The following is a 22,273-nucleotide window of genomic DNA, read 5'->3' as shown; positions in this document are numbered from 1 at the left end:
ATGAACACAAAATGCTCCTGAACTTGAAGTTTTTTAGGCAAATAATGACATCTGAGGTTGCATTCTTCTCATTTTAGAACTATAAGGATATTTTTTTCTACAATTTGTACATATTTTTTCTCGTGACTCATTTTATTTCTGCTTTCTTTTTTCCTTTGTCCCCTCATCACATTATCACAGAGGGACTCATGACTTGGAAAAACATTTAACATTTGTAATAAGGATCGTTTTTGAGTCCTTACAGACAGTTTATTGACCGTTTTTTTATGTCTTAGTTTTCTTCTTCTGCCTTCTTCTGCCTTGCTGTCCTTGGGTCCTCTGGAGGAGGAATCCTCTTAATTTTTATGTGCCGGTTGTATTGATTAGCCTCTGGCTGCTTCGGCACAAAGCAGCTCAGTGTTACAGAGAGAAACAGCAGCTCTGTTCTCAGTTTGTCTCATGATCTGCAGGTGCAGCTGCAGAAAACTGAACCAGACTCTCTCTGGGGCTCCGATCACAGTTCTGATGCTGATCCTCCTCTTCGTGTGACTTCCTGTTACAGCTGCAACTTTTACTGCATGTCCCAGATGTTTTATGTAATTTTCTCAGCAAAATGTTAGGAAACTGTGTGAAATATAACAAGTCCTGAAAGCCCAGAATGATGTATCTGAATGACCAGACAAAAAAAGGTTAAAATGTCAATTATTTACTACAAAAACATTACTCCACATTAAACTTTTTGCTGCTTTATGATGAGTTCAATGTGCCTTTAAATCACTTTCTAATATCTGCAACAAAAACTTTCCAGTAGTTTTAGGAATCAATAAAAATACAAAGCAGAAAAAAAACCCAAGCTAAAATGAAATACTAAGCATGTTTTGTTTGATGATTTATTGACTGAAGAAAAACATGAAAGATTTGCAGCTTATTTGGAGAACTTTATTTCTGGTCTGGAGCAACAAACCTCACCCACCTTTCTGGCTTGAAATGTAATATTCAGCAACTTTTTCACTTTTTCTTTTTCCCCACAGCCGAAAGACAGAAATGAGAATTTCCATTAGATATGCACTGAAACATCTGAGCTCCGCTTGTAAAGCTGTAAATTTCAGACTAAATGTACAAAAATAGTTGATAGTTTTCTCTTATTTAGATCCTGTTCTTATGTAAGCATGATTTGTATTGTAGTTTATATTGGCTCACTGGTTGACTGAGAATAAGTCAAATAATAATAATAATGAATAAATAAAAGAAACACAAAGAAACACAAGGAATAAGTTTATTATTTGACGGCCAGGAACATGTTTTGAGTTCAGTTGAGACAGATCCGTGTTTGTGAGGCTGTTTACTGCCATCTAGTGGTTGAAATTAGAACTGCTGAATTTCCCCTTATTTCACATTTCTTTGTTCTTTTCTCTCCAGATTCTTGTCCAGATTAGGTTTCTGCTCTTTATTCACCTGATTTTATTTTATTTTTGACTCTGGTCAGTGTTTCCATCTGTGCATGAATTCCCTTATTTTCATGACTTCTTCTATTTTATGCCTCTTCCCTCATTTCATTACTTTAAACTAATATTCTCCTGTCTCCTGTTTTCCAACATTTGTGCTTTCCTTTCAGTTACCGTTTTTTTGTTTACTTTTATTTTAAAAATAATGTGTAATTTCAGTGTTTTAGCACTTTTTTCTTTACTTTCATTCACTATATTTATTTTGGGCTTTTCAGTTTTCCCATTTATTCTTCATTTTCAACATTTTCTTCCCTTTTCTTTCATGCTTTTCTTCCTGATTAGGTTATGATTTTGTTAAAACAGGAGGAATAAGACGTGGAGATGATTGAAGGAGATGCAGATTTTTAAAACAAGAAGAAAAAAGGATTAAAACTACGAAATGACAACACTCTTACTGTAAATGTTTGAATTTAAAAGCCTATTTTGTTTTTTATTTTGTTATTTCTGATAAAATCTCTTGAAGTTTGAGCAGAGGAGTATTTTTTATGAATATTTTTTATAAAGTCGACCAGCAGAGGATGCTGTGGTCATTTATTTAACTTTTTCCTCTGATTGCAGCTCACAGACATTTACAAGATATATATATATATATATATATCATTTTAATGATGCAAACAAGAATAACTAAGACAATTACAGTCAACCCCCTGGAGTAGATTTAGTTTTTATACAAAATATTTCTGATTAAGTTGTATTTTTTGTTAGATAAATGATGAAACAGTGTAGTTGGTGAGGGCTTTATTTACTTTATGATGAGGAGCAGAAAATCAGGGTTTTATGATGATTTGATTCTTTAAATTAGAAATAAAAAGCACCTTTGTTGACCATATTTAATCTGCAGTATTTTTTTTTAATTATTTTAGGAGGTCTGACCTTGGTAAAAATGTGTAAACAGAGAGGAATGTTTGGCTATAAGATTAATTTATTAAAACAAAAACAAACAACCCCCACCCCCCTAAACTCAGCCGCCTGCAGACATTTGGACAGGTCACGTCTCATGATGGATGGAAACAGGCTGAATGAAAGTGTTTCAGATTGTTCTGACGTCAGGAGTGTTTGCTCTGGGTTAACAAGGTGATTAAACTTTCTTCTCTCTCCGCCGTGCTCCTGGGAGCTGATATAAGATGACAAACTGCCACCAGCGAGGGCGGCCTGCGCCCACGTTGCGTAATCCAACACCTCCTGGCTTCTTTCTCTGCTAAAAATACCATCATGATCTGGACCTCCATCTGATACCGTCCTGACTGCCTGCTGTCGCATGCTTCAGCCTCACAACAAACAAACAACAAACAACAAAACATCCCTGATTCTATCTCACAGACACAGAGGAGTCCTGCTGTCTGAGGAGATCTGGGAAGTTTTCTGTCTGAAGGAATGAGAAGCAGCTACCTGAGGTCAGATGCTGTCGACCTGTGGACGTTTCTCTCTGCTGCAGCTGGAAGTAAACACAGAATAAACAATCTGATAATAAAGTCAGCAAACTGCAGAAACTTTCAGCCATGATTTGGCATCACTGTTAGCAGAAAATCCTAAAAGGCTGAATAAATTAAATGGTGCTGCCACAATGATAACACACTTTTTGATTCAAACAGCCAGTTTAGTTTCTTTTTATTGCATTTCTGCATTTGTGTGAAGAAAAAGTGGTTGTACTTCTTTTAGGAGACCAAAAGAAAACCTTGTATTGTTCCAATGCAATAACAATAAAAGATCATATGCTTTTTAAAATATAAACATTTTAAAGAAATAAACATTCACGGTTATTTCTTTATCTCTTTCGGCTGCTACCTTCAGAGGATCATCCTCCTTCACCGCATCCATGAGCCTTCTCTGTGGTTTCCGGTCTTCTTCCTCGATAATCAACATCCTGTGTCCAATATGTCCACTGTCCCCTCCTCTGGACGTATCCAAACCATCTCAGCCTCACCTCCCGTCTCCAAACTCTGAGCTGTTTCTCTGATAAAGTCAATCAAATCCTGTTAATTTTGGTCCCTCCAGTGAAAATCTCGTCTTTTTGTTTGAGCTGCCATCTCAGCAGGTCTCATCTTCTAAAGCTCTCCTTCTGTCACCTGTCTCCACCGTCTCCACCCTGTCTTCTTCACCTTTGTTGTTGCCTGTTGCTATGGATGGTTGACCCCAGGTCCCATCTTTCTCCTTTTCATCCACACACATGGACCGGGTCTTCCACCTCTCCAGGCTCTCTTCCACCTGTTCTCCATCCTCACCACAGATCAGTGTTGTCTGCAGACATCACAGTCCATCATCACTGCAAACAGGAGCTGATACCTGAGGATGCTCTTCTCACATTAGGAACAAAACATTAAACTTGTCCGTCATTTAACATTTTCAACTTCATCTTTTCGCCCCCAAAAAAGATGATTTTAGTCTAGAAATGGTGAAAGGTGACGGATGATGTGCATCCTTTTGATTTTAAAATAATCCAAATAAACACAAAAATCTGATCATCTATCTTTGAAATTTCCTTGATGAAAAACCTTTGATCTAAAGAAAACAAACTGAAATAAAAAACAAGGTCCTAATTCCTAAATAAAAAGAGGATTTTCTTTTTGTTGTTGTTTTCTTGAATCAAATTCTCACATCTAGACAGTTAATTTTCTATGTACAGGAATCTTTAATACAGGATTACATTTTCATATCAATAGTGGTATAGACAGTCTGTAAAATGTATTTTAATACATATATAAGTAGATATTATTTTGCGAAGTAGTTTAAATACAAAGCTGCTTTAGTCACTACATTATTTACAGTCATAAACACGTTTCTTCAGCTGCTGCTGGATCGTTTATATTCAAATCTATTAAAACGTCTGTTTATGTTTCATTAAAACACACATACAGATAATAAATATTGTATTTACATACAGTTTGTCACATTGTTGTCCTGTTTCAGATTTGGGTCATGGCGCTCGGGGCCCGCTGAGGCCCCTGAAGGCAGTCTAAGTATTGCTTTGTGTTTTATTGTCATTTCCTCCGAGTCTGCTGGGTGAAGTCTGGACCACGCCCCCCCCCCCTCCTGACTGGAACCAGACCTGGACTGGTGTCGCCCGAGGTGTCGTCTTCTTCCATATTGCTTTATTGCTGCTGCCCCGCGGTGTGGAGGGGAACTGGGAGGCGCCGGCAGAGTTTAATAAAAGACGAGAGATTAAACGGGAGGTCTGGTCCCGGAGCGTCAGAGGGGGTCAGAACAGATCCTGAGGGCCCAGGTGGATGATTATAGGCGTGGCTATGGTCTGCGGCTGGTAGTAGGCACTGTCGATGTACAGACCACCTGCAGACAGGAGACATGAGGTTAATGCCAAGGGACCGCCAGGAGCAGAACAGCCTCAAAGAGCCTGAACCGAAACCTGCAGGTTCGACGTTAAGATCTTCATTGGTTTCCATGGTTACGGCTCGTTTGCCAGACTCTGACACCGTTTGGGTTTTATGTGTCTGTGACAAACAGGTGAAATAAAGTATTGCCTTTTCCTAAATCCTCTTTTTAGATTTATTGTTGTGAATGTGAAGTCAGTGTTCTCACTGTTCTCCTTTTTTCGGTTCCTTCTCAACAACTTCAGCAGACTTTCAGCTGTTTTTACCTGATCCAGGTATTAAAACGTTCAGCTCATTCAGGACTTTAACAGCTTGGGGTTTTAATTTTTAACTTCTGTACTTGTTGGAATATTTACTTTTATTTATATTTTTTTCTCAAGCTAAATGAAGAACTCTTTAAATACTTTTTTGACAATTTTATCAAAATGAGCTTGTAGCTTTGTTTTGCTAGTTCTAGCTTTTGTTTGACTAATTTCGGTTTTTATTTTGATCATTTCAGCTTTAACTCAGTTTTCACAGGAAATGTACTTCCTTAACCCTCTTCTGACAGGAGCTTTATTTAATCGGCTGAGGCTGTCCTTCAGCTCAGGTAAATCACTGAAATCATCAGTTCATTTGTGAATGAGTGAATGGTTGTGTAAAAACATCTACAAGTTGTGTCGTCAAACCAATTTAAGATGGCCGCCGCAGCTAAATAACCTAAAAAATGACAACAAATCAGTCAGTTTTAGAGAGAATTACAGAAAGTTGCAAACTATAAGGAGGAATGTAAGAGAAATCTGTTTTTTATTACAAATTAAATCCTTTTTTAGATTTAAACTTTGAGAAAGTTCAAAAACAACTTGGGAACTAATGAATGAAAACATAAAGCACAAACGTGTTGGCCAAAAAAATATTTATTTCTTTAGAAAGAACATTACCTACAAACAGGTCAGAATAAGATCTCTCTGAGGAGAAAAGAAGATTTTAACTCAGTGGCTCAAACAGCAAATGTAAACAAACAAAAAGGAAAAAGTTTCTCAGTGAAACTGATCTTTGTAAACCCGTTTCTTTGTCTCTCATCAAAAAAAACCCCAACACAAAACGATACAAAACAGAGAAAAATAAAAACAAACAAAACATCCAGGAGTTAAAGGAATATTCCACCCTCTGATAAGGAAGCTCAGGAGTTTGACCCGTTTCTTTGTTTTAATGAAATTCCTGAAGTTACAGCTGTTTAAAGGTCTTTTTATGAAACTATGAGATGATTAAATCCTGTTTTCAAATTATAAAAAGGTCTGGTTTTCTTAAATTTATTGATTGTTCTTGTTCATCCTGATGAACATTTAATTGGCGTTTAAAAGAAACAAAATATAAACCCAGTATTTTCCTACAAAGTTGATGTTTTCTCTTCTTTTTCTTGAAGGTCTTAAAAATTAAAACCACTTAAAAAGTTTTAACAGCATTGCTTATTTTCCAAGCTGAGTGACCTTTTCTTTGTTCATGTCTTCCTGTATAAAAGTTGACTTTTTAATTAGTTGATTGGAGGATTTTGAACTGAAAGAGAAAATATGCATGGCTTAAACTTGGATGGAAACAGAAAACAAGACCAAAAAAAAAAAAATTTTAAAGTTAAAATGAACAAACACTTCAGCAACAACAAAAAAACTTAAAATAAAATAAAATAGAAAATAAATAACATCCAGAAAGCAGATGAATTCTGAAAACACTTTAACTTCCAGGAGTTTTGATCCTGTCAGAATAAATTTGTTCAACTTTACTCGACCCAAAATGCTTCGTTCAGTTCAGACAATCTGTGCCGAAGGTTTATAAACCGAGAGGAGAGCTCGTTTTTATTCTTTCTGCTGGCGGCGGCAGAATCTTTAGAACAGGAAATTACAATTTTCAACTCAGCTGGTGACCAGATTAGTTTAATTCACCAAATAGTTGTTGTTTTTGTGTCGTTAAATGCTCATTGAAGTAGGTTTTCAGCTGTTCAAGCCCTTTACTAAATTCTATCCGCGTTTTATTAATGAGACTTTTTAAAAAAAAAATGAAACTGTGTTCATGCAGAGAGTTTCAGCAGCCAGAAGTGTTTAATGAATCCAGGTGGTTGCAGCTGTGGCTGACAGGGATTGTGGTGTAAATTAATGATTCTCTGAAAGGTTTCTGTGTCAGGACCACACAGCCTAAGAGAGAGTCTTCCTTCAACAAGCTGGTGATGTGTGTGTGTGTGTCGGGGGGTCCTAATAGGGGTAGAGGTGAGTGACGGGGAAAGCTGTGGGGACTCTGATGACGGGAACAACTACTGAGGGCAATCTGGAGGGAAAACCTGAGGAAGAACCAAAAAGGAAAGAAGCTGAAATGTTGGATGAGAGGATGAACAGAGGAATGGATGGATGGATTACTGATCAGGCGGAAGGTTTACCGTAAGCAGGGAGGGCGCCTGCAGGGCTGTAGCCGTAAGGAGCACCGAAACCTGGAAAGGAGGAGAAAAATAATAATCTGTGCATCAGTGTGTAAACATCTGGGTCATCTACAGGCTGCCATGTGTGTGTGTGTCTGTGTGTTTTCTCAGAACTGAACTGTGTGTAGCTTCTGCAACAGCTTCATGTAATAAACAACTGTTAATATTTTCAGATTTTAGAGTGATTTAATTTGTGGTTTAGAATGTAAACAGCACAAAACAATCAGAGGCTCCTAAATCTGAATCCTGACATGAGAAGAAGAGAACTACGAAGCAAAGAACTGAAGGTGAATATCACTGAGATGAGACTGTTGGAGACATAAAATTAATAAAAAATACAAGAATTTTCACTCGGAATCACACTGAACGACACATTTTCATGAACTCCTCGCAGATTTTGTATACACATTGACAAAAAATACAGATCTAAGGCTCTATAATTCTGGAAACTACATTGAGAAGGATTACTGATGCCCACGATGACACCATACTTGCAGGGATTTGAGAACTTCTGCGAACACTGAAACATTTCGGAAGCTTCCTCATGGATGCCGTTTGCTATTTGTCGCCAACGGTGAGACACAGGCTTTAGTGCTACTCCTGCATTTTGCATATTCACTCCGAGGACATAAGGTATTCCAATTCTTTAAGTGATGTAGGTGAAGGATGACATGGGTGACTTTCTGCTACTTCAAACAGGATGTTAATAGGATTTTTCTCAGAATGCGTTGCAAATTACTGGCATGAATGCTCTACTGCTGGAAAACTAGGAGAGGTAACATTAGGAAATGAGATTTTGCAGAAAAATGCACACTTGTTCTTTTCCACCAAGGCACTGTGCTGGTTTAGTTCCTAATTAAAAGCAGAATAAGAAGCTTACATCTACTGTAAATCTAAGTTTAATCTTACAGTAGTTGTGTGACTTGATTCAATTATGGAATAATAATAAATCTAGGTGTGAATAACAGAAAATGCCCTCTCCAGGATTAGGAAAAAATTCAATTCCACTTGAAACAATCTTTCCTTTAAAGTCATGAAGAACAAATAAATAAATAAATAATAAAGTAAGGAACAAAATTTGCACGATTGTGTTTGATCATGGCTTTTTGGTTACGATCTTCATGAGAAGCAGTTTGCACCAAACGTTTCCAGCTGACCTCTGAGAAGCGTTTGGGTAGCTTTCCATGTGACTCACCTGGAGGGATGTAGCTGTGTGTGGGCGGGGAGCTGATGTACGGCGCTCTGGGGATCACAGGGACTCGAGGAGGTCTGGCAGCGAGGGTTGGGATGGTCAGCACAGACGCCACGGGTCGCTTTGGCTACACGAACACAGACAGGATCAGTCAGGGTGAATTCAGCTGCAGAGTTCACACAAGTCTGCATGAAATGTACAAACCTGTGGAAACATTATGTACCGTAATTTCCGGACTATAAGCCCCTACTTTTTGCACAAGCTTTGAACCCTGCGGCTTATAGTCCGGTGCGGCTTTTCTCTGGATTTTTCATGATTTTTGTGATATCGTAAGAGGATTTGTTTTGGTTTGTTCCGCTGTTGTACGGCACTACTTTGCCTGGCGGAAGGATATGTGATCAGACACAGTCAAGGGGGAAAAGAGTGGTGTGTTGGCCACATGTCCTTCCGCCAGGCAAAGTAGTGTCGTACGTTTCCGACACTGAAGAAAAGAACTTTGTGGTTTTAGTGCGCAGGAAGAAGACAAAGATGGCGATGAATGACTGACTTTTCTTCTTGTTAAAGCCGTGTTACTGCACCTTAGCCCTAAAGGTAGGCCGATTATATTTTTCTGGTGTGCTGCAGGTTATTGTTATACAGAACATTTGTTACTCATTTAAACAGCACAGTACATGTTTTGTACTTTTATTACCGGTACTTGTACATATACGTAAAAAGTTATGCAAATATGTACCGGTAACTTGTTTTTCAAAATGTTAATAAAAGGGATGTGTTCCCAAACAGCCATCTCTTTCTTGACAATCCCCTTTGTGCATATTCTCCTACATATGGTAATTAAACATTAAAACACCTTCAGCTTTTAGTCCGGTGCAGCTAATGTATGAACAAAACAGGATTTTCCCCTAATTTTAGCTTGTGCAGCTAATATTCATGTGCGCCTTGTAGTCCGGAAAATACAGTAAACGCTGCAACGAGTTTCATGTTATTAGGCTATAATTTTACACAAACTGCATACACTATGAAATCGTGGAAGAATTAGTGGTTCTGAGTTTATCTGCAGGTGTTTTTTCCTCACAGGAGGGTTGGCCCGTTTCTTCTTGTTGGTTGCAGACTTGGAGCCAGAGAACAGGTTGTTCAGAGCAGCGAGCGCTGCACTCGCTTTGGCTACTTTCTTATTGGGACCAGTTCCCCGAAAAACCTGTTTGTCCACCTCCACCTGTCACAGCAAACACAAACAAATACATTTTATAAGTCAAGTCACAACTTTAGTGACTCTGAAAATCCACCCTGTCGCCCAATTTGTATAATAAAATGTTGGCACCACAGTAAAATATTAAAAAACCCACCTCTGATTAGCTGTGTGTTTATATTTATGCAAAATAAACCTCAAAGTGCAAATGCAGTTTAATTTCCACCCCACAGCAAAGACATTTAACTTTAAAAACCTCCCAGAACATTGACTGCCGCAGAGATTCACGTTGATTTTATAGGAAGAAATTGGTTTCACATTCAGCCGTCTTTGCTGCCATTTGAAGCCGTTTTGATATGCAGGAAGCAGCGAGTTGCCGAACATCAAACACATTCCCTCCCTCATCAATTGCTAATAAGATCCAGTAAAAAAAAGGACAGACTGGGAGGGCATTCAGAGAAGTGTGTGTGATTTTATACCTCTATGATAAAGCGTTTGTCGTAGCTGCTTCCGCTCTCTGAGATCAGCTCATATTTCAGCCCACGGCGCTTCTCATTCAGCTCCATCACCGGGTTTTTCCCTCCCGCCGTCAGAATCGGACCTGGAGCTCTGGACTGCAAACAGACAGATCAGGACACGATCAGCTGCAGGCTTTAAACTACGACTCCACTCTGTGAAGTCATAAATGAGATATTCTGATTGTTTCGGTGACTTTGGTCTCCCTGAAGAGCAGCTAATCAACCAAAGTGAAGATTTTTTCGACATTATTCCTGCACCTTCATCACTCCTCCTGATGATGTGGAATAAACATGACTAAAAACACACATTCAGAGAAGTCAAGGTGAGGCTTTCAAACCAGAACACTGTACCAACTGTCCTGCATGGTGGTGGCAGCAACATGCTGTGGAGCTGATGCACAAAGAGGGTGGAATAACGTAGACGGAAGAATACTTCCAGATTCTTCAAATTTACCTCAAATCAACAGCTAGATGGTGGAAACTAGGACAAAGTTGGGTGTTCCAGCAGAAAAACGAGCATCAGAACTGGTTTCTGATTGGATAAAGAAGACTTCTAAAACCCTGACCTGAACCAGACAGAAGCCGGGTCAGTACCAGGAAATCAACCACTTTAAACAAACTTTAACAATTCTGCAAACAGGATTCTACCAGAAGCTTCTTGATGGACACAAAATGGTTTGTGGCGACTTTTAATAAAAATTTAGTTGAGTTCTGTGGATATTTATATATATATATATATATGTTTAAAATTTTGACCTTGTGTGGATTAGAAAGAAAATCTACAATAAATACAAACTTGTGCACCCAGTTTTTGTTTTTAAAAACAATTAAATATTTATGTTTTATGATCAATCTGCCCTGGAAAACAAACAGCATAGATACATCACTAAAAGACCAAATTTATTATGACATTAATGCAATTACAACAGCCCCTGATTATGTTGTTTTCTGAACATTTTTACAGCCTTCTTCACTAAAACTCTGACGTAGACATTTATTTAGTTCATAAAACTGGTTCTCTCAGAAACAACTGATATGACAAAACCTATTTATGTATTTTCAGAAACTGAAATTAATTTTATTACATTTGCTTGGCTAACATTGTGATCGGTTAAGTCATAAGTTAAAGGTTTTAGCTGCATGCTGATTTAAATTTATGCAGTTTTATATTTAGTGAACTCAGCTACATCGGCTGCAAAGATTGACAATTTGTATCAGCTCATAGATTCATTCAAACATTAGATTTATTGGTAATTAACTGGTAAAATGAAAAAGATCTCAGTGAGCAGCAGAGGAGAAATCTGTCTTCCAGGATGGAAACAAAAAATAAAAAAACTTCACCTCAAGCAGAACTGATTTCACGATTAGTTGTAGTTTTCTACAAATGTCACAGATGTGTTTAATGAGGTGTTGCTGCGGTCATCGAGGAACGGCAGCACTGACATCTTTGAGCATCAGCTGTGTGTGTGTGTGTGTGTGTGTGTCCCACCTCCTGTGTCTCTGTGGAGGAGGTGACGGACGTGGAGCTGGAGCTGGTGGACATCCTGTCGTTCTTGCCTTCGCCATCTGACTTCTCGTCGGCGCTCAGTGAGTCCAAGTCTCCGTCGCAGCCGAGCACGTAGCCCAGAGCCTGCAGTGCCTGAACGCCATGACAGGCACAGTTTCAGGGTTTCACACGAATGGATAGGATTCTAGATTATTGATTATGTTATAGAATGAGGGCACAAAGACAGCAAACCAGTATGACAGGCTGGTGTGAGAGCACTTTGATGTGGGAGACCAGAGTTTAAATCCCTGTAACAGAAGACTTTTCTTTCTGCTTTCCCACTTTTTATGAACTTCTGAATATCTTGTGCTTCTCTTTGGGGTGATATTACACAGGTTTTTACTCTACTGTCTGATTCGTAGTCAGAAGAAGATGTAGCACAGTTTCAATGCTTAAAAAACAGAACAAAAACATTTATTTTACATTTCCACAGCTGAACGCTATCTGGACAGTCAGTTAGCGGCTACCGGCGTTTTGCTGAGTTGGACTGAACCAACTCAAAGAAGAGAGAGGGGTGTGTAGACTGCAGTGATTATTTTTTATAATATTTTTTGTTTGTAACTAAGAAAGCAAACTCAGAAACAATAAACAGTACCTATTTTCTGTCTTATTGCTGGGGGTAATAACATGTTTCCAAGTCAAAAAGGAGAGAGTAAAAACACAAATTTGCACACCCGCTTTAAAAAATGGTGGAGCTCAACCTGCTTCACTAATGAGGCACCTATGACCGCAGATAATATTGGGTTTTATTTATTATTAAGCTGCACAAACACAGGCTGGAGTGGGAGTGTCGGTGTGAAACTTGGTGAAGAAATGTGAAAATAGGAGCAGTCAAACTAAAACTACTTTATTAAACGAAAAACATTTTTTTCGCTTATTGATTTCTGACTTCAGCCGATTGTTTGTCTCTTCAGGAGGAGACTGAATGTTGTGGTTCAACCCTTTTAGACGACTTATTTCCTTTTAATTATTTGGATCACAGATTGTGGAAAGCCTCAGAGGTGTTCAAAGAGTGTTTGTGTGAAAACCATTATTTGAAAACTATATTTTAACTGACAGGAAAATATATTTTGAACAACGGCAACAATAAGTGGCCTGATTCCTAAAATAAAACCCCAAACTTTCTAGCACTAAACACACTAAATCTTAGTTTCTTCTGTTATTTAATCCATATTGTATTTAGCTTCAGAGAGCTGCTCCTGTCCAGAGTTATTAAACTAAAATATCTCAACTTTTGTGACTTTTACGGTCCTTTTCAAACTGCGTCAGCACCTTGAGGGCGACTTGGAGCTTGGCGGTTCTTTTGGAGTTCCCAGTGGCCTGGTAGGTGGTTCCCTGAATCTCCACAGACATGGTGAAGACGGGAGCGTGGACTGGACCTGACTGGGACAGAAGGCGATACTGAAGGCCCGGGTGGATCTGGTTCAGACGCATCAGAGCGTTCATGGGATGGTTCGGATCAGTCATCCTCCAGTCCAGAACTAAAGGAGGAGAGATGAACACATTAGCTGAATGTGAAGAAATGAAACCAGCAATGACTCGTTGCTCTCATTAGCTAAGGAGGGAAAATTTAATAAACAGTACCGCAACAATAAAACACCTCTGTTTATACTCTTGTCTTCAACAGGTTGTTCAGAGCTGTCGTTTAAAAGGGTTTTTAGCGATCCAGTTGTGATCAGACAGCACTGAATACAGGTCTGAATTGCCTCAATGCACACTGAAAACATTTTCCCTCAGATAATCTTCTGATTCTTCTGGATCCCTTTTATCCATGCATGTTTGGTAGTCTGAACACAATCTGTCCAGAGCCGAGCTGTAGGACCTCCTACTGAATTGACATGACCCGATACTAATTGCAGAGTGGAGGACTCAAGGTTAAAACAAAAAGAAACAAATGAATTGTTTATCAAAATTGTTCTAAATAAATTTAGTTTTGTCAAGATTTTAATAATCAAAGTGAACTACAGAACAATGTATGCTGAGTTTCTCTGTGGTTCAATGTTTGTTCTGATTGTTTTAAGACCTGCTGTGGTCACCGCTGGTCCTCGAGGAACACCATCCTGCATGTTTTAGCAGTCTCCCTGCTTTGACACACCTGATTTGAGCGAGCGAGTGATTAACAGGCTTCTGAGGAACTTAAAGACCTGCTGAAGAGCAGAGAAACAATGAAAACATGCAGGATGGTGTTCCTCAAGGACCAGGGTTGGGAACCACTGCGTTAGAGGAGAACAATCTGAGGTTTCTTACAGGTGAAAATCTGCAGTCTTTGCTCTGACACGGAGCTCTGTGAAGTCACTAATCACTGTATATGTACCTTTATTTCTTGTAATTAAGATGATCAAGAGAACTCTACAAAAATATGAGTGAAATGGCTCTGAACCATGTTAATGTCAAAATAATATGTACTGTCAATTTCACAGAAACATCAGCAGACCGGCTTATGTCCTGTTTGTTGCTCTCTGACAGCCCACTGCGTGTGTGTTTGCATACAGTATGGGTAACTGATTGCAAAAGGTCTTGGGGTACCATAATTTACCACTAAATATGAACAGAGGCGTCAGAACTGACCTCTTACAGACAGATATTTTACAGCAAATATGAACAGGCAATTAGTAGTTCAAAGAGAAGGGAAGAGAGCTTTCGACTAAAAAGAAAAGCCTAAACAAACACTTGACAAGCTCATGGCTCACCACAGGAGACCTGATGGGTCAAGACTCAGCAGTCCACCTGAATTAAAAAGATTTAAGACAGCCACTCGACTATCCTGCAGGTCATTAGGTCCGTTTCCACCTGTGAGCTGTTTACCGAGTCACCAGATTTAGGAAATCACTCCTCGGTGTGGGTTCTTATTTCCCAACAGTCTCTGGGATGAAGAGTTCAGAAGCAGGAGGTGTCAGAAGCCGTTTTATTGGCTCCCAGTTATCAGCTGGTTGACAGGACTGGTGTGACACATGCGGAGCATAAAACCAAACAGAAGAGCTCGCCCTCATGTCTCACCGCTGAACTGGAAATTAAAGCCATCACTTGGCGACATGAATTAGAATAATTGACCAATTCCAAAAACATAATCTGTATTTTTCTTTTGTCAAAATGTGTGTTTATGGGTTGTATTTTGAAGCTGGTGTGTCCTAGCTTGTGTGCTACGAAAAATGAACCACAAACCTCTAGGAAATAATCATTTGATGTGCATCTACAGCGGATTAGCTTTTGAAGTCAATTTAATTCAAGATAGCCGCCACAGCTAATTGACATTAGCTCCTACAGAAACGGCTACAACTCGGTCAGTTTTACAGAAACGGAGTAAAAATTTGGTGTGACAATAGCTGGCAATCATTAACACGTACTCTGAACATGAGGCCACACATGAGATCTTTTATTTATTTTTTTTGTTATAAGACCCAGATTCCACAATGAGAGCAGCTGACGTGTAAGAAGAGAGCAGCAGCTTCATCACTGCGCGTGATGACCATCAGGTTGTGACAAACACTCAGAAATAAAGTGCAGTTCACTGTGAAGATGGACACAGAGGAAGAAGATGAAGGTGAAGAAGATGAAGGACCGGGGCTGAGAGGAACAGAGGGGGAGGTGTTAATGCACTGTGTGTGTGTGTGTGGCAGCAAGTGGCCATGAGATAACTGCGTGGCTGCAGCCTGCAGTATTAATCCCTGTCGGCTTCTGCCTCTCCTTGCCTCCTTTGAACTGGAAGCAGATGAGTTTTACTGGAGACGATCGTCTCAGTGAGGGCCGATTTAATTACTGAGACACCGACAGACACAACCAGGGGGCAGCTGGGGGTGGGGATGAAGTGTTAGGACTACAACAAAAGGACCGTTTACGGCCGCAACTAAGAGTTATTTTCATTTTCCAATAATATACTGATTATTTTCAGAACTAAACCTTTCAGTCAACAACCAATTTATTATCTCGTGCAAGAAAATATGAATCAATTTTTGGATTTCAGAGTGAAAGCAGCAATAAGTTTTTTTTACATGATACTTCAGTTGTCTAAATTAAATTTATGTTACAGCTCAGATTCATTAATTCATTGATTCATTATATTGCCACATAAGGAACTCCCAAGTCCAATGTCTTCATACAAGAGCTCAAATAGTTGTTTCCCTTTTAGTGAAACAAATGAGACGAGCTGCAGATGGACTGATATTCTGATCAACATGTCAGTTTTTTCTTTTAAATGAATTGTATGAGACTATTTCTACAACCCTGTAAGGAAGTTTTCCATTCTGTGGATAAAACAAAACAAAAAAAACTTCCCATAAAACATTTATCCTGATAGGACAATGTCTATGATACAAGAACACCAAACATAAGCATTGTGACGGGATATCTGGACCATAGTTTGAGAGGAGGAGGACGGGGTGAGATGGAGGCAGATGATCCACTGCAGCAACCTCGAAAGGGAGAAGCTGATGGAGGACGTGGAAGAAGCAGGACATAAAGAGGAAAAATAATGATTAAAAACCTGATAAATTAAAGACCCAACATTCCTTAACAGAATGCATGTGCCTTTAATGCCAAAGTTTTAGACTAAAATCATCTAATAATGAGAGACGACGGGCTTGTCGTCGCTTGGCAAAACCTCGATAAGAAGGTTACGCACAATATCGTGATATCGCGAGGTATTGTGCTCAGAGCGCGTGTTGTGGATGACTCTCAGCTACTAACACATCAAGTTTTAGCCCAGTATCTGCAAAACTGACCGAATTATAGCCATTTTGTGCTTTGTAAGTTTACTTGTCAGTGGCGACCATCTTGAATTAGGTCGAGTCCAAAGGTTAATCAGCTGCAGAGGTACAGTCAGTAACTATTTTTTGAGTTCATGAGATATTTTGCTGACAGACAAACGGGGTTAGCACCAACAGCTGACGCCAAGGTTTTGGGCAAAGATGATGTGCTCAATGTAAGTGTTGGGAACGATGCTCAGCTACTACCAAACCACATTTTTAGCTCAATTTCTGCCAAAATTGGCGATGTTATAGCCATTTTTGTGTTTTGTAAGTTTACTTGGCTGTGGAGGCCATCTAGAATTGGGTTGACTCCAAATGTTAATGAATCGTTCTGAAAGTTTTAATAAAATCTAACCAGACAGACAGACACACGTAATTACATAATGGGTCGCTTTTCATGGCAGCTAGCGACAAAAATCCTATTTTAATTAGATATTTTTAATTCTGTTGCCTTTTATTTTCACTTCACAATATCAGGACTGAAGTGCTATTAAAAAAATGCTCTAAATGATGCATGACGTGTGCACGTTTTTGTTTTTTCTGTTTAACAAACCTGTTTGTATTGTAAACATTGTTTATGGGTCTGAGCTGCACTCTGCAGCAGAGGACGTAAAACCTGCACTTTGGTCTGATGGGAGCGATCGGTTTCTCTGAGGAGCAGAGAAATTGTGCTGTTTCCATCATTAAGCATAAAGTAGTTGTGATGGTGTGGGTTGTAACCATCGTGACTAAACACAATCCCAGCTGGTTTGGGCTCAGTGGGACGATAATTTGTTTTTCAGCAGGAAAACGATCCAGAACAACCTGTCCTGATGCAGCAGACCTTATTCCTGAACACCAGTCTCAGACAGATGTTTTCTGACCCAAACACAGGAGCTGATCGATTCCTGATGAACTCTGAATGTTTCTGTCCGCTCACAGCTCAGAGGAAATCTGATAACTTCACCCCATTTTCTCCTCCCAAGGATATGTCTCACCAAAGGCCACAGCTGCGAGGATAATAACTCCTTTGTCGGCGGTTTCATGCAGTTCGGTGACCGATGCCACAGAGTCAGAGGACAAGCTGAGGACACAGTTAAATGCAATAAACTGGATCTATAATGCGATCCTGCAGAGATACCAGATCACAGTCTACAATAGGTCAAACCCAGGTGGGCTCAAGTTATCTTCTCTCCTTGGATGCACACATTCACAGAAATGAACAATGGTATTTTTTTGATTCCCGTCACACCTGATCATCCTGATTTCTAAGAAAAGCTCAGGATTTGTTTCTTTCAGCTGCACTGATTCACTTTTCCACTTTTCCAGCTTTTTATACAAAGCCTGCTGAAAAGCACCTTGTTTACAGTCAGATGGTGTTTCGCCACACAGACCCGGCCTTCTGTCCTGACAAAGTCCTCAGTCAATATCCACTTATCTGCTGATATTAGACACCGATTTTTCTGTCCGTCTCCAAGTGATGTGGTGGGTTTGACCAGTGAAGGTTTCAGACAATATTCTTACTTTTATTCAATATTTTTGTTACGGAAGATTCAGCTCCCTAGTTTCACTCAGTACAACCTCATAACAGGGAATATCACGCCGTCGTGGTGAAGACACCTCTAATCACACCTTTGAGCAAATGATGTGTGAAGACAAGTGGCAGACCTGACCCGCACGTTAATGCACTCAGCATCAGCTTCATTCCTCAGTCCTTCACTTCATTAAGAACACCACTTCTGTCGAGTCAGGCAAACTAGCTCCTGATAGTTAGCTCTGTTTTCTCACAAAGCTGCATTCAGGTTGAAATAAGTCAAATAAACTGTTCTCGCTGGTGTTAATCACTGCTGCCTGTGCTGGGTTTGGGTCCTCGTTACACTGTACAACTTTGTGTCCTAGTCTGTCTTAGTCTCTATCCTCAGAAATGTTTTTTTTTTGTTTGTTTCTCAAAAAAAGACTAGCATGGCGCTGTTTGGAAGCGTCCACAGCATTGACAGAGAAAGGGAGAAAGGAAGTCCCTACTATCTGCAATCACGAGAAACTAGTTTGCAACTCAAAAATGGGAGAAAATAGGATGAATTTTCCACTGCAGTGTCACTGAATTTCGAATTGTTTGCAATCAATCGACCAGCGATCCATGAGGTCGTATTTTGAGAGGTCAGTTAATAAAAATAAATCATAGCCTATTTTCTTGCAAAACTGTATTCTAGGCCGTGCACATTAACTTGTTGCCCACATCAAACCTGCCTCGGCCCGCTTTGTACAAACTTTAACTGCCACCCCCATGTTTATGATTTAATCTACACTTTTGAAATGAAAATAGATTTGAAGTGATTACTGCACAATGAGAATGATCTAAAGAACACAAAATGAAGTGAATATTTTGGAGATCTGATCTGAGGAAGCTGGATCAGTTTCTGTGTTTTAGAGGAGAGATGATGAGCATTTAAGTCAAAGTTACCTTTCATCCTTTTGACGAAGTCTCTGTCTTCTGACCCCACATCCTCCCGGAGCCTCTTCGGACAGCCACCTGCAGAAACATTTCATCACTTAAAACGCCTCACGAATAATCTTACCTTATTAACGATTATATTATGAGGCCATTTTTCTGGATTGTAGCCACACAGATGAACTCTATAAGGTAAAAATCGCCAAAAGTAGACAATGGTGACAAAGAATAAACTGAGCACGCACACGGATGAAGACAGATGAAACGATGCACACCCAGAAACCATCTGAACACAGACCTTCTAGCAGCCTTGGGCAGGGCTTGCTGGCTGGCAGAGGATCCATATTCAAGACCTTGTAAAGCTGTCCGAATGCTATGAGGCGTAACGCATGCTGAAACACACAAACAGAATAAGGACACGTCACTGTAATGGTTAAAAACCCTCCAGTGCACACAGGAGAGTAAAAGAAATAAACAGGCAGCAAAGCTACCAATTATTTTTCAATCAATACGCTTTAATTATCCGAGAAACTTGAAGGAGCAGCTCTGTGTTCCTGTGTGAACCTACCAATTCTGTTGGGGGAGAATTTCATGTTTCATAAACACTCTGTGGGCGGAAACTGACATAAAAAAATACAGAAAAATATTCCCAGACTTCATTCTACTTCAGAGAACAAAGACGGAAAACAGAGTGAAAGCAGCAGAGATAAAACTGAGGATGTCTTCTTATTTACTGAGCCCACACTTTCTGCCTGGGGGGCAGACTTTGTTGTTCCATTTTCTGTGCAGAAACAGCAGGTCTGATGGTGCAAAATAGGACTCATCGGACGGCTAATTAGGCTGCCGGTTTGTGAGGCCTCCACAGACCGAGGTCAGAGTTCATCTTTCTGCGGACACTCAGCTATTTATACCGCTGACGTGTGACTTCAGAGGGCTCGCTTTAAATAACACTCAGTCAGTCGCTGCAGAAGGAAGAAACATTACCGGGCTGTTTACCGGAGAAAAATGCTGACTTTGGTGCAGCAGACAGCGAGAAAGCACACCCAGGTGGAATGGTTCTTAATCAGCCGGGCTAATGAGTGCCCTCTGTTAAATGAACACCTGGAACTGGGTTTATAACAAGAAAATTGGAAGAGAGGTTTTATAATGCTCTGAGGGGGTCGACATAAAGAGATCCTGTAAAGGAGAAGTTTATGAATGTAAAACACTTTTAAAATGAAATTCCTTAGGTAGTCCAGCAGAGTTAATTACTCTGGGAGAAACGGCACTAAGGGAGTTCAGACTGATGCGATTTCTGAAAAAGATCCCAACTTCACTCTAAATGTGATAAACAGACAAAAAAAACACATTTTGTTTCTCAGCAGAACAGTTCTGATTTGAAATCCTTTCTTCCCCCTCATCTGACTGATAAAATTAAAGATGGCTTTTTGTTTGTGAAGACTTCAACTGAAGTGTAGATAAAACCACAACGGCCTTCTTAATGAGAACTTTTAAGGCTTCAAACAGGATGATTTGGAGAGAAAATTTTTCGGACTTCCTTAGCTCACTGGGCTGCTTGGAAACACAAAACTGAGGGAAAATACGCAAGTTTTCAGTTGTAGTCTCACTGAATTCTGAGTGTTTGCAACCAAGTGACCAATGAAGCACGTTTTGAATGGCCAGTTTTTGAAAATCACAGCTTATTTTCATGTGCAGTTTTGGTTGTGCACATTATTTCATTGTCTACCTCCACCCACATCAAATACACTTTGTACCCACTTTGGCCGCTGCCCTATGATTTATGATTTATTCTGCTGAAGAAAATAGGCAGATTTGGACCAGTTTGATAATTATCATTTAATATCACTGTGGTTTTTAGACCTGGACATTGGCCTCAAATACTTTCTGTCAGAGGACAGCTCTAGTGCTGTTGAGACGGGATGGAGACGTCCACAACAAACTTCAGGTGGGTTTGAGACGCCCTTGTTGACAAAATGTTAAAAACTCAAGTAACAAAGCGAGGACAATGAGAACCCCTGGAAATGTCACGAGACAATCCAAAGACATCCCTGCTAAAGCCATTCACCAATAAGACACTACCTTAATGTCCCGTTCTCATTATTTATAATCAGTCACTATTTAGTTTCACAAGTTGCTAACCTGTCTCAAAGTTGTCTTATATTTCTCACACTTTGACTCACGAAAACTAAACTGAAATAGGTTTGAGACAGGTTTAATAAGATGTCTGCCGTGACTCTGAACATTTTGAGAGAAAAATTGTTTTGCAATTTCTTTGAAAACGTTTAAGATTTCTGCAACAAAAAAGCGACTCACCCAAGAAAAACGCTAATGTTGCCGCCAGTTGCAGCACAGTGAGTGACACTGGCTTTAGAGCCTCTTTCACAAAACACTTTCAAGCTGAGCCTAAGATACCTGATTTGTGCGTCTGTGTGATTTCTGAAAGGATAGAGGAGGTGGTGTTGAACCCAACCTGCTGCTGTTAAGCCTCTGAGCCACCAAACGACAGTGACAGAGCTGTAACTATAAATAAAAGCATGAGCCGCCATTATGGCTCGAGAGTGTGATGTAGTGAGAGTGGACAACCTGTGCGACCAGCCAACCTCAGTCCTGACTTCATTTATGGAAGCTCAAATCTCTACTGGATGTGGCCGACTTGACTAGAGGCAGCCTGAAGAGGGGCTTGTCTTTGCAGTAACAGGAAATATAAAATCTTCCCCAACAAGTGTTCACGTGTCGTAAACCTTAAAACACCTGAGAGGTTTAGAAACATTGTAAAAACATGCTCAGTGGTTTTAATATATTTAAACATTAAATAAAACCACAAGGATGGTTTGGACATGTGCAGAGGAGGGACACAGGGTATATTGGTAGAAGGATGTTAGAGACAAAGAGGAGATACAGGGGTTAGACAATGAAACTGAAACACCTGGAACATCCCTTTCAGACAGCTTGCTCTTGCGTCCACAGTTAATCCTGTTGGATGTGGTTCGTCCTTCTTGGTGGTATGCTGACATTACCCTGGATACTGTGGCTCTTGATACATCACAAAGACTTGCTGTCTTGGTCACAGATGCGCCAGCAAGACGTGCACCAACAATTTGTCCTCTTTTGAGCTCTGGTACGTCACCCATAATGTTGTGTGCATTGCAATATTTTGAGCCAAACTGAGCTCTTACCCTGCTAATTGAACCTTCACACTCTGCTCTTACTGGTGCAATGTGCAATTAATGAAGATTGGCCACCAGGCTGGTCCAGTTTAGCCATGAAACATCACACACTAAAATGACAGGTGTTTCAGTTTCATTGTCTAACCCCTGTATATGGATGCAGAGAGGACATAAAGGTAGTTGGAGTGAGGACAGAGGACGCAGAGAACAGAGTGAGATGGAGGAGGATGAC

General features: G+C 39.9%; 1 protein-coding gene across 4 annotated transcripts in view; it reads right to left on the bottom strand.

Annotated features, from left to right (window-relative positions):
- Window positions 1-3,085: 3,085 nt before the first annotated feature.
- Window positions 3,086-22,273, bottom strand: part of LOC108242807 (spermatid perinuclear RNA-binding protein) — a 76,512-nt gene continuing 57,324 nt past the window's right edge. Inside the window, exons 9-17 of one of the 4 annotated variants that reach the window (XM_017427889.3) lie at window positions 19,173-19,266; window positions 18,887-18,955; window positions 12,974-13,182; window positions 11,645-11,794; window positions 10,117-10,251; window positions 9,464-9,664; window positions 8,452-8,575; window positions 7,218-7,268; window positions 3,086-4,769 (exon numbers count right to left, since the gene is read on the bottom strand). In XM_017427889.3, coding sequence (XP_017283378.1) covers window positions 4,681-4,769; window positions 7,218-7,268; window positions 8,452-8,575; window positions 9,464-9,664; window positions 10,117-10,251; window positions 11,645-11,794; window positions 12,974-13,182; window positions 18,887-18,955; window positions 19,173-19,266 — 1,122 coding nt within the window. In that variant the 3' untranslated portion in view covers window positions 3,086-4,680. Of the gene's footprint in view, window positions 4,770-5,688; window positions 7,122-7,217; window positions 7,269-8,451; window positions 8,576-9,463; window positions 9,665-10,116; window positions 10,252-11,644; window positions 11,795-12,973; window positions 13,183-18,886; window positions 18,956-19,172; window positions 19,267-22,273 lie in introns of those variants that run through there. The other 3 variants (XM_017427885.3, XM_017427888.3, XM_017427887.3) reach the window with 3 other exon arrangements.

The sequence above is a fragment of the Kryptolebias marmoratus genome, linkage group LG1, assembly GCF_001649575.2.
Source record: "Kryptolebias marmoratus isolate JLee-2015 linkage group LG1, ASM164957v2, whole genome shotgun sequence".
Classification (NCBI taxonomy): Eukaryota; Metazoa; Chordata; class Actinopteri; order Cyprinodontiformes; family Rivulidae; genus Kryptolebias; species Kryptolebias marmoratus.
This window is presented reverse-complemented; position numbering and strand designations above follow the sequence as displayed.